At 33.7% G+C, this 13,814-nt stretch overlaps 1 protein-coding gene across 1 annotated transcript in view; it reads left to right on the forward strand.

The window, feature by feature from the left end:
* The window catches only part of LOC121428962 (protein crumbs homolog 1-like), a 65,725-nt gene extending 60,770 nt beyond the window's left edge, over window positions 1-4,955 (forward strand). The window contains exons 14-15 of the mRNA XM_041625858.1: window positions 2,056-2,324; window positions 3,495-4,955. Coding sequence (XP_041481792.1) covers window positions 2,056-2,324; window positions 3,495-3,710 — 485 coding nt within the window. The 3' untranslated portion in view covers window positions 3,711-4,955. The remainder of the gene's footprint in view (window positions 1-2,055; window positions 2,325-3,494) is intronic.
* The last annotated feature ends 8,859 nt before the right edge of the window (window positions 4,956-13,814 follow it).

Below are 13,814 nucleotides of genomic sequence, written 5' to 3' on the forward strand. Positions count from 1 at the left end.
ATACAATAACATACACATAACAATCTAAAAACATAAAAGTCAATCAATTAAAAATTAAATTATTCAGAAATTAGATACAATTTATATTTTTTCCTAAAAGAATGAGTAGTATGACTTTCTTTGAGGTCATCTGGCAAGAGATTCCAAGACCGTGGTCCTTTAAAACAGTTCTTGAAAAATTAAACATGTTGATTCTATACCATAATATATATCATGCTTAATCATTCAACAAACGTGAACACAGCAACCTGACAGATTATATATAGCCTTCATTTACAGCTTTGCTCATTCTCCTTATGGTGACAAGAATACACTTTTCAAAATGTTGAATTTGGATTGTCCTTTTCAGGGCCAACACATGCCTATGAAAGAATACATGGTGTATTCATGATGAAACCATCACTATTCAACATCCTATCACACTTTTCTCCTTCTGATAAGCCAAACTAGTTTAAGGTTGGAATACCCCTTTAAGCCAATCTTGGTTCCATTTTATCATTCCTTTTAAAGAGAAATACCAGTAGTTGCAGTAAACACTGATTTCATGAAAAAGTCTGTAAAACCAGGCTTAAATGTCAGTATATCATCGAGGATCTAGATCTGGTACAGTTACATAAACTGAACTTTGTGAAATCTTGAAATCTGTGCCTGAAAATGTTCACTCTGAAGATCACCAACACAGATAAGCGCACGTGGGACAATGTATTATTATTGCTGGAATAAAGACCCAACGGAAGTGACCGAATCCGCGCTTATTTTGCTTATTTCTCAGCAATTACACAATTTCTTCCAGAATCCTTTGGCAACTAGTTTTTACTCATACAAACAGACACTTGGGTGGTCATTATATTAGATTCTGTGTATAGTCATTTTGAGATTGTTACAGAACTGGATTTACCTTTAAATGATTCATTGTAAAAGTCATTGTTTGGATGGGAAAGAGACTTGAAGCTTCTTGGAGAAGCCATTTTGATAACATGGCCTGTTGAAATAACAAAACAGTTTTCTTTTCATTTGAGGAAGGTCATGGAAAGTACAATACACTTTTGTCTTTTGGTATCTGTGGCTAAAGCTGACTCTGTACCTGGTGATCAGTGAGTCAGTTTAACATTTACCACAAAGTCAATCTAGTTTTACCATGTACTTGAGCCTCATAGACAGTGGTTTATTGGTAAGATGTGCCATGCTATCAATGTTTGCTCTCACTTGAACAAGGTTTTTTTTTCACTTCAGGTCGTCGCATCTGAAGACTTTTTATAATCCCTTTAATAAGAATGAGCTTTACATATTCTTCTGTGATTTGGAAATAGTTGTCTGATTTGTGGAGACCATGTGCCTTGAGGGAAAACAGAGGTTTATTGACAAGATGTAACATTATACTTATGGTTGCCCACACTTCAATAGGCCTTTAATTTAATGTTAATAATAATAATAATAACCAGCATTTATATAGCACCACCTATATAGAAATATTCTATTCCGAGGCGCGTTATTACTATTATTACCCCGGTTTTAGCTCGAGCTGCCTTTCAGCGCTCATGCATTCAAGGAATTAATCCTGCCGGGTACCCATTCACCTCACCTGGGTCGAGTGCAGCACATTGTGGATGAATTTCTTACTGAAGGGGATTCGAACCCATGACCCTCTGTTTCAAAGACAGAAGACTTATCCACTGTGCCACAATGCTCCAAAGAATTATTAACCAGATTTATATCTTACTTTCTCAGGATACAAAGCACAATTATTTTTAATAATCCAGTTATAGCCCAAGCTGCCTTTTCTTCAGTATTGCTCAGTGCAATCAAGAATTAATCCTTTCAGGTACCCATACACCTCTTCTGAGTGGAGTGCAGCACAATCTGGCCAAATTTGTTGCTATAGGAAAACATGCTATGGCTAGGATTTGAACTAATGACCCATTGTCTGAAAGATAAAGGTCAGAACCACTAGACCATGACTCATCAATCAAATATCTTAAAAATGAATTTAAACAGATCTACTGCAAAGTGTTAGAAAACAAACTATTGATTTTGTAAATAATTTATGTGTTTTAGGTTTCCAAGGGACTTACTGTCAGGAAGATATTTTGGAGTGCAGTGCTTCTACCAATCCCTGCAGCAATGGAGGGACGTGTATGGAGGAATATGGAAGTTACAAGTGCGAGTGTGTAGCCGGGTACCTTGGACCACAGTGCCTTACCATGGACCCCTGTTTCACAGAAGATATCTGCCAGAATGGAGGAACATGTGTTCTCTTAGATGAAACAATACCGACCTATGAATGTGACTGTGTCGATGGCTATACGGGTGACAACTGCGAAAATGTAAGTCATTAATATTTAAGAGTTACACTTAAATCGTACAGGGCCCTGTAACATAGAGTTTAGCAATTGATCGTGAGGCAGATTTTACAATTGATCATACACAATAATCAATGCAATCAATCATCAGTCTACAATCCTGCGATCAATAGCTTAGCTTTATGCTTCTGTGCCTGAGCTGTTGTGTAGTGATGCACATGGTGCCATCTGTTTTGATCAAAGTCATTCCATTCAAATCACACTTTAAAAAAAATCAAATACATGTACTATTACAATTTGAATTGGCTATTTAACTATTAGAAGAACTACATGTAACATTTTTTAAGGTTTCTTTTAATTTCATGATGATTTGATATAAGAAATTTCTGTTTTGAATAATCATAATATATTTGAAAAGAAATATTGACAGCTTTTAAAATGTACTTTTCATAAATGTACTGAAAATCATTCTTTATTTATTTGTCTTATTTTTTTTCTGAATTTGTTATTTGCATGTGAGTAAACTAGTGGTCTAAAACAAATAATCTCATTTTCATTAAAGAGAGGCTCTAGCTCCCTAATAAATCAAACACTTCTTATATTCTTATCATGATTAACAAATTTCACTTTATTTCATGGAATTCATGTTGATTTTTCTCAAGAATCATAGTTTTTTTATATCCTCCAGACGGTGAAGTACTTAAAATACCTGTCTTGAACATGAAACATTTTGTCCTCATCTATTAAACTGTGGATGTTGGCCCTTTTCAGGAAAAACACTTGCTTGTTCTGAAGAAAGGATATTCTATTGTGAGGATAACCTTATCATGATCACCTCTCCAATATATCTTATGTAATCTTTCTCCTCCATCTTCTCTAAGGCATCAAACCCAATATCCAGAGCCATGTCTTTCCTGCAGGGATCAAGCAAGTTATTTTTCATCACGCATCCTGAAATTATAAACGAAAAAATAGGACTTGGGGAAACGACATCATGGTTCCCACTGCCCTGTTGTTTTGTTGTATATGATTAAAAGACACTTGCATGATTCCTGCAAAGAAGCCACACCTCTGAATTTTTACAAGGTGTCTAGCTTACAATCCTTTTAATGACCAACCTGTAATATTGTAAACACCATCCATGTCTTGTCTACTTAATCAAGAAACCTTTTCTCTTTTGTCCACTTCTCTTAGGCTCCCACTGACATCAAGTGGATCATCATCGGAGCCTCAATCGCTGCGGCTGTCGTGATCATCATACTCATCGTATTACTCTCCTGCTTTGTATGTTCGGTGAGAAAAAAGAGGGCGACGCAGGGATCATACAGCCCCAGCCGTCAAGAGATGACTGGCTCTTTCGTTGAAATGGACAACGTGCTCAAAATGCCTCCAGAGGAACGATTAATATGAGAGAATATTGGACCCCTAGAATGAATATACTTATAGAATAGTGCCTTCTGTCTTTGCATAGATGATATATAGCTGAACGTCTGCAGAGAGTTGATGCTTGAAGATTACTCCCATGCATTCCAGTAAGAATTAGTGTGTGCAAACAAGATGCGTTGCTGTTAGTGCCGTTACAGACATCGTTGCCTAGATTGTAGCAAACTTGAAAAGATGTCAGTTGCTGCCGTACCTCTCCAAAGCTTTTCTACAATGTACTACTGTTTACAAGTAGTTCTGACACCTTGAAAAAGAAAATATGTGTCTTGATATGGCTGGATTCCAAATCGTGCATTCCTTGCTTGTAGATTATGTATTTGAACAAATATATTGTGAGTTAAGCAGTTAACCTGTCCACTCCTTCAGGCTTCACACTGGTTTTAGCAATGCAGTTGACGATTGGTTTTGAAAGGAGATCACAAAAGCAGAAGAGGCCTGCATTATCTTGTATTCAGCTATGTATTTGAGGCATGCACAGCTGAATTAACCTTACAAGAATCACAGAGAAGTCATGCAGAGCTTCAAATGCTTTTTGAAATACTCTTAGAATGATAGAAGTACATTGATATGAAATAAGGATGGTTTGTGTGATTTATGGAGAGCATGATGGACCATTTTGCTACCAAAGATTTTGTGAGAAGACCTGAAGTTTGTCTTTATAATGCTAGAACCTATATTTTGCTGTGTATGTGACCATCTTTAATATATGCTTGAAGCAAAGTTGTAGTACATGTTATTCTGCTGTATTTTTCAGTAAGTCGACATATCCTCCGACAAGTGAAGAAACCAGGAGACCTACAGCTTTGATTCCCATTAATAGGCTTATATAAATGCTTATTTTGAAGAGCAGCTATGTAGGTTCATATATTCTAAAGTTGTGCTAAAGTTAAAAAAGAAATATGTTCTTCAGTCGGTTGGCATAACAAATTTAAATTTCAGATTCTCAAAAGCATTCATTATCATTTTTGTGCCTGTCTTCTGAACTGCTATGCTGATTTTGTGCATTGATATACTTGAGAGATGGGAGTTATGATCGATCTAATGGGCCCATTGGCTTAGATGTCATTTGTCAATCACAATATTTCTAAAAATGCCTTGTTAATTAGTGCCACATCTGTTTTATGAGCTGAGCTGGGACCCGTTGCAGAAAGAGTTGCAATCAAGCGCAACTCTAAAAATCACGCCCAACTTGATTTTCAACCAATCAACAGCGCGCATTTTTGACTTGCGATTGATTTTTTGACTTGCATTTAAACGCAACTCTTTCTGCAACGGGCCCCTGATTTATCATGTATTTTCTGCAGACTGGTTGAGTTTTTGACTACTGAATTCTGTAAATCCCAGGATATGGAATTTGAAATGTAGCATAATTGCCCGAATCCTTCTGATTAGGAGTTTCTTGAGAGAAATTAATTCACATGCAATGGTTAAATCCTTAATCACGGGATTTCTGTTGCACGTTCATAGGTTTAACCCGTATGCTGGGGTAGCTGCCAAGAAACTTTATTGCATGTGCAAACTGTTAAAGCACGTGATCAGGAGTTACACTTAATACACTTAATACAGGGACTAGCAGGCTGCCATAGACAAGGGGTGTTTTCAGGGTATGTTGTAAAGTGTTTGTGTTGGTGTTAAATCATTAATAGTATGAATCTGGCCTAACTTAAGCTGTAACACTGATTTTGAGTGCACAAAATGATGATAACACATTATTGACAGCTTGACAAGAAGCGTTGTCATCCCTAGCTCCAGCCTTGTTTCTAATTTTGTGTTTTGACCGGTGTAAGGATTTGTCCAACACCAGCTATTAACACCAAATGGACACCACCAAGTGACACAACTCAGTTGCCTATCCCTATTACCTTGCACTTTATCCTACCACCAGCCTAATTTCAAGTTCATTCTAATGGCCAATGTGTGTTGAGAATCAGCCCAACAACATAACACCATCTATCAACATCAGTGTGTTAATTCAGTGGCCAATCCTTAACACCTTGCAAATCTCACCAAAGCCAATCTAATTGCAATGTGCCTGATATTGTATCTCCAAGCTTAGATGTTATAAGATGCAGTTTGAAAACCTGTGAAGCAATTAAATTGCTATATGTACAAGTTCAGGTCAAGAAATATATATTGCATGTTGTAAACCTATAGGGATTTGAGAACCAAAAGTTTAGCAATTGATAGTAGATTTCATAAATTCAACCTCTTAACAATTCATGCTGTAAATGGAATGTATTCAAATTTGAGAGGTTTGTGATTAATGATCTTGAAAAAGCCATCAACCTACAATATACTGTTGTGTTGTTGTTTTGCTGCATACAGTATCAGATATGGGACATTAGTATTTCAGCACAATAATTGATTGTTAGCTATAATGAGTGACTTTTGACATTCAAGTAGTGGAGATTAAAATCTGCCATCCCCTAATCAATGCCAAACTCATTAATCTGTTAGGATAAGATTAACCGTATAAAACAGTTGCAACTCTTTATAACATGAGGCCCTGGGTGAGTCACTAACCTCTGAAATCAATTCTAGACAAATCAAATCTCATGAAATTGATTTTAGCTGCAAGAGAATAATTCATGATAATAGTCCTCTGCATAAAATCATAATTGCATTTAGATTAAAGTAGATTTCTATGTACATGTATCTCATTCAGTATACTGTTGATGTGTTCCATAGTCCTTTGTATGATTTAAGAAAATTGTATTCATATTGAAGAATATGACTAATTTATCTTATGAAATATTTTTTGAATTTACAAAAGCATTAGTCATGAACGTTGAGTAGTTATGAGATGTACCGGTGCTGTGTCAAAGGTTATACACATTATAGATTCATGACAAAGAGTTAAAACATTCTGATATTTGTACATTTTTTCTTGTTATTTATCATCTACTTATCTGTACTAACGTAATATAAAGTGTACATATGGATTTGTACATATATTCTGTTTTTTTTTATAGTCAGCAGGAAAAAATTATTTGGACATTAATGTATTGTATTGTTTTGATAAATGTGATATAACTATTGCTAATAAAATTGCATTTACTGTACGTGTTTGATATAATTTGCTCTGTATGAAATTAATACCCTTTTTACATCAATTCTTTATTTATATTTTCATTGTCGAAATAGGTCAGTAAGTGTACCTACCAGAAACATATCAAGACAAGCTAAAATAGACAAAGTGTTGATATTTTTTTTAAAATATGTTTTGGATATTCTATCAAAATCATACATTTACATATAGTTAATTCATATTCTTTCAAAATGTTGACTACTAAAATACAGTATAGCCAGATGACAGAGTATCAAATATTTACATTAAATTCCTCATAAATTCTCTTACAAAATTAATTTGAATTACACATAAAATTTGTGTTTCAACCTTTCATTCATACATTTTTGTATACATAATGTAACTTCCAGCCTTTAAATTTTTAATTGTATTACTGCCATATACATGAAATGCATTAATTTCCAGATTGGGATATTTTACAACTCAAAATCTGTGGCACTGTCAACTTAAATGAAATGTATTCATCCTTAAAATAATTTTTTATATCAATATATTTTTTCTGAATTTCCTTCATCTTGTATTCATTAGGTACATGTACCAAGATTCTTATTGATTGATGAATATTTGAATTATTCGAGCCAGAGTGTACTTAAATATAAGCTTTGTAAGTGTATATTTTGCAGGGGCTAAAATGGTAAGTAAAATTCTATAATACAGACATTATTCAGTGCATGCAAACCATTTAATGCTGATTACATAAATGTGCTATCCTCCCCCACCTTATAAAAAAAAGAATGAAAATATCGTAATATGAAAATGAACTGTTTTATTATTGAAATGGAAAGCTAACTATATTAGTTGTTAAGTAGAACATTATTATTGACGTACATTAAATTTGGTGCATATATGTCTCATCTGATTTATGATGTATTATAAATTTTATGTAATTGATCATTAGAGACTGCCAAATTTTTTTAATCATACATGTATTTACCACCATAACCCATTAAGCATAACATGTAGGTAATTTGTGAAACATTCATTTTTTTTGTATTTGCCTTCATATGAAATTCATCACACATGATTTTTTTGACAATTTTTGTATCAAAATTCTAGACTAGCAAGTGCTCAAAAGTTTTCCTTGATAATGCAAATACATAAAATTATTTTTTTCTCAATATTTGTTAATACTTGACCATAAAAAGATACTTATGTGTAGTAAAGCAGTTAACTTAAAGAATAAAGGGACCTGTTGCTTAAAGATAAGTGATTGATCATAGAACGGATGTATATGATTGATTACATTGAGCTTTACAGGTGATAAGTTTTTAGACTCCTATTCCTAGTCCCTTATTAGGGTGCTTTTCTACATCCAACACTTAAGTTACGTTGAACTCTGAAATTAGGGTTGAAAGTTGATAATTAATGAACATTTTTCAAACACAAGACATGAAGCAGTAAGTTTTTCATTTCTCTTCATTATGCCACAAATGGGAAGAGCAACAATACCACAATTATATATTCTGCGTTCATGAATTATTTTTTTCTCCAGAAATATCTTTATCATCCTATTTAAAGAGACTCCTTTCACCTTTATACCTTATTAAACCAAACAACTCTTTATTAGATGAAATGTCAAACTTTTCAAAGTCCTGATAAATTGTTGAAGTCATCTGCCCTATAGTCCCATGACATTGTTAATGTCATCAGCATTTTCTCATCTACATGTATATATTAACTTGCCATGACTTGCTACGCACATTTTTTTACTATTATCGTCAAATTGCACAATGTATGTGAAATTACTTTGTACAAGATCAAAATGATCTTAGAAATTATTTCTTCTTATAGCTTGTAGATTTTTTCTTTAAAAAATGAACTTGTTTAGTTTGATTTGATATATTTGGCAAATGAAATTAAACTTCGAATAATCAAATCTACATCTACCGCATAAAGAATATTAATGTATCATTAAGTTGGCTTTTGGATTTTAGACTGTTTAAAATGAATTTCTAAAATAAATATATAATAGTCATTTAGTAAATTGAATTTAGGTATTTTTCATTGTAATTTATAGGGATTTGAAAAAAAATTACTGAATAAACTTTAATTATGATCATGAATTTGTGGGAAGTTTTCAGGAGAGGAGAAAAAATGTGAAAGTTTGCTGTTGGTGTTTCAAATTTTTGAAAATTTTGTTTGATGTATGATAAGGGACACATTTAGTTTGAAAGACATCACCATAATACAAATTATGTTACTTTAGTGGAAAATAGGAAATCTTGATCCTTTTTTAAGGAAAGAACACAATAATCTGATAGCAATGATTGGTCTGCAGTTGTGTTTGTATTCTGGTATGCTGTTCATCAATTTGTGAGAATTTAAGAATAATGGTAAGACTTTGATCCTCATTTTTTTGGAGTGGTATTTTTGCAGTTATTTGAGAGTACATTCTAGGTGTTATTTAAAAGAGAATAATAGAAGAAGAAAGTATACAAACATGTGAATATGTGAATGTGTATCCTGAATGAACATTTGGTCATTGTCAGGTCATTCTTTTAATTCACTCAATATGTGATAAAAGTTACACCTGTTGTTTAAAAGTTAATGTTTGTACGATGATAGGTGAAATGATCGTCATAGTTTTACGTTTAAAGCCTTATTTTGTTTCCAGATCTCTTCATTTTTCTTTGGAAAGGTTAGGGTGGGTTGGGCGTGAGAATTTGTGTAACATTGTAAAATTACCCCAAATACATATGCTTGCAATTGTGTTGATCCTGAAAATACGAAATCTTGTAACTTCATGATCATTATATGTAATGTTATTAACAAAGTTTCTCGAAGATCAAAGAAATTTCCTTTCAAAGTGAAAGTGAAATGAAATTTTGGTCATTATTAGAATTCAAAATCAATTACACAAAACTTTTGACCCTCCATATGAACTACAAGTATATTCACAATTGTATACATAACCCAACCATTCCCAAGCAACAATTCCATTTTGCTACTTGCTTGTGAAAGTCTATATGTATTGCTTTTCCAATTATTTATCCCTTTATACATGTAGATAGAAGACATTGTGCCTTGAAATTATGTGTAAATTAGATGAAGATGTGATGAACTATATATTTGTATATTTACATCAGTACTACTAATAACATTTTCAGCTCCAGTTCCATTTTAATTAGTGTATTCTATACCTAGTAATAATGTATTCCATGTTTGAATTTTATGCGATGTATTCATTGTTCAAGTTGATTTGCTTGAGAATATGTTATGCTTTGTGCCAATTTTTACAATTTAGTCTAGATCTACTTCTATAATTTTTTTTCTTCTTCAAACCAGATTATTGCAGCAAACACCCCCTCCCCAAAAAATTATATTGTAAAGTCTGAAATTGGCAACAAAGTGACAAGAGTAAATGGTTCTATACATCATAAGAAATAGTCATGAATTGAAAGAAAAACTAAAATATATAAAATCAAGTACATATACATGTACATGTATGTAAATATTGATTAAACTTTTACATTGCCAATTTTGTGATCAAATAATGTTACATTTACTTTGTAATTAATAAAAGCCCACTGAATGAGACTTTTCAGTTAATATTCCTTTTTCAGCAAAAATCAATTTAAAATTTTGTCACATTTTCTATTTAATCAAAGGAACAGATCAGCAATAACTAGAAATTGTGCAAATTGTGTTATTTGCAATTAATTTTAGGACATTAAGTTGAAATTGGACCCCATCAACCTCTTTGGGTGAAAGTTGTCTTATGAGTAACTGTTAAAAAGATTTAAAAACACAAAAATGTTAATATATGTGATATTATCAAAATTTGACAATTAAAACTGTACAAAGAATGGTTTGAATGAGATGTCTGTTAGTTCATTTTCACCAACTTATCAGTGATTTTCTAGACCTGGGCCATGTAACAAAAATATATACAATCTGTATTCACAATTAATTGTAACTTGCATGGTTTGCAAGGTTTACACTGTAGATCCAGACAATTAGTTACAATTAATTGTAAAATATATCATATCTATTATGTGGCATGCCCTTAGTCATAATTGTATTTTCAGAAGTTTAATCTAATTCCTTTCAATGTGACTCAGATGTATTGTATATTCATAATGTTGAGATGTGAGGATATATGATGTTTTCTAGTGTCTTTATAATACCATTTGTTTTCATTCACTGTTGATATATTTGATTGTGTACATAGCTATCAGTATTTACATAATGAAAAGAGACATAGTTTTTTCATTTAAAATAAATGTCCTTGTTATTATTGAAGTAATGGAGCAGTGGAATATGTGTATGTGCAGTGATGAGAAAGAGAGTATGGGAAGGAACTAGTTTGGTTAGAGAGAAAATAAAATAGGGAAAAAAAGCTTGCAAGTGGGAGGCTGAGGCAGAAGAAGGGGGGGATCATGATCTGTTGGTCATTTTCACATAATTTTTTCAGACATGGGTACTGAAAATAGTGTGGGGGGGGGGGGGGGGGGGGGGGCTGACGGCCCAATTCTCCTCCCCCAGTTTCACAGCCCCTGTATGCATTCAGTGTACAAGGGAATACAAAGAGTGAGCAAAATAATGAAAGGGAGATTTGAATATGAGGGTGTGTGTTTGTGTGGGATCGTGAAGACCTAAGTGGGGGCCAAATATTTTTTGTCTAGTATAGTTAATTCAAACCAGATCAAACATAATCCCGGGGGGGGGGGGGGCTACTTACATTGATGAGTGGATACCATGCTCGACCAAAAAAACCCGTAAAAAGGATGTCTTTTTCACGATAGAGCACGTTACGTACGTAACGTGATAAGGGTGTCAAAAACACAAAAATTATGTGTTTAGGGTCGAATTTGAGGGGATGATAAAACAAAATTAAAATGTTATATAAAGGATGTCCTTTTTGCCCAAACACTTCGTTTTTAGAGTCTGATTTGCACGAGGTGTAGAAGGTGGGGTTGTACTAAACCAAATAAGATAAAGCCAAAGGACCCGTAGCAATAATACATTCCTGTACTTGTTTAGGGGTTCATTTCAGGGAATATTTGCCAAGAGTATCGTTTTGTTTCCAATACTTGTTAAAGGAAACCAAAACCCAAGAAGAGAAGTAATCTAATTGGAAAGAGTAAAATGAGAACAATTTAAAAAAAGTTTCATCAAAATTGGTTATGAAATAAGCAAGTTATGGGAGTTTGAAAACTCTTGTACTTTCTATGGGCATCCTCAAATTGGCAAACGTGCTTCAAAATGGCTGATTTTGTGGACAACTCTCCATTTGTTTTGTACACAAATTTTCAGATTTTCCTCATCTTTCAAATTGCATCTTGCCTCCTTCTGAGCACAACATATGTCATGGGAAAATATAATCCACACCATATATGTCAAGGTCAGGAGATAATGTGAAATATGTAAAATAAAGGGGGAAATCTGAAAATGTGTACAAAACAAATGAAGAGTTGTCCACAAAATCAGCCATTTTGAAGCATGTTTGCCAATTTGAAGATCTACATAGTAAGTGCAACAAGACTTTTTAATTGTCCATAACTTGCTTATTTCATAACCGATTTCGATGAAACTTTTTTTAATTGTTCCTCTCATTTTACTCTTTCCAATAAGATTGCTTCTCTTCTTGGGTTTTGGTTTCCTGGGTAGGATTCCAATACTTGTTAAGGGGTGCATTTTCCGAATATGAAAATTACGTCTTTAGGGTGCTTTTCGAGACCCCATGGTCGCGCATGGTATCCACTTGTGAATGGAAGTGGCCCTCCGGGACATAATTACGATGGTAGAACTTCAGAGTAATAGGTTCGGTACCCCAGGATAGCAAAGCTGGTTAACAAGGCCCCTTTTCTATACCAAGGTGGAACATATTTACAATCAGTATAACAGAGATGCCAAGTTTAAAGACCAGCTATGCGTGAGATTTTCTGTGAATCTGAGTGAGATCACAGACATTGTGTACAATGTATATGGGGATAGGCTGTGATAGTTGCGTGAGACAGAGATTTGAGGGGATGAACAAGAGTCCAAAAGGCTCGAGTCTCACGCATAAAGCGTGAGACTTGGTAGCTCTGGTATAACCTTGTGGACAAACAATGTAACAATAGTGATAAATCCAGACAAATAACCCCACCCCCCCATCCAGCTATCAATGGACTAAAAAAAATTAAGATGTCCCTGGTGGGCGTTTCATAAAGCTGTTCGTATGTTAAGGGTGACTATGAGAACGACTGGTGATCTTTTCTTGTGGAAAATGGTATATTCATCAACGATAGTGCGCCACTGAATAGGCAACTAGATAGATCGGCGCCTCATAAATGCTATGTTATTATTATTAAGCATGTAAGAAAGGAGGTTCACCAGTCGTTCTTAAAGTTGCTCTTAACTTACGAACAGCTTTATGAAACACCCACCTGGTCCAGACAATTGTGTTTTAAACCAGTTTTTGTACAATGTGCATTGATTTTTTTTTGCTTTAAGAAGTTAAAATGCCACATATTTCAGGTATCTTCATTTATTAATTTATGACTTTTTATGTTTGTGGAAAATATCCAAGGTAGAAACATAAACATTAATTTGTATAGTGCAGCTTTTATATGAATATATTTAGCTGCACTTGTATAGAGCTCTTTTTACTTAATTCTACACAGCATATTTTATTATCTCAAGAGATATGCTTTCAATTTTCATTTGAAGAGCGTCAAGGATGGAGTAAAAAAATGTATAACATCACATATACACATCCTCATTTTGACGGTACATTTCCACACAAGTGAGGGGGGGGGGGGGGGAGGCTGGGTAAGAGTGTGAGACAATTCTTTTTTAGCTCTCCAGCCAAAATTTGCAATATTCATGAAGGTACATTACAAAAAGGAAAATATGCAGAAGTTGATGTTGAAGGTAAGATATCAGTAATTAAAGCAAAAGAGCAGAATATGCGAATGATGACCTTAACTTAAAATGATGCTTATTAAACTACAAACAGAAATCTCCACACACAAAAATAACAAAGGTACAAATTTCAA

The sequence above is a fragment of the Lytechinus variegatus genome, chromosome 15 (assembly GCF_018143015.1).
Source record: "Lytechinus variegatus isolate NC3 chromosome 15, Lvar_3.0, whole genome shotgun sequence".
Lineage (NCBI taxonomy): Eukaryota > Metazoa > Echinodermata > Echinoidea > Temnopleuroida > Toxopneustidae > Lytechinus > Lytechinus variegatus.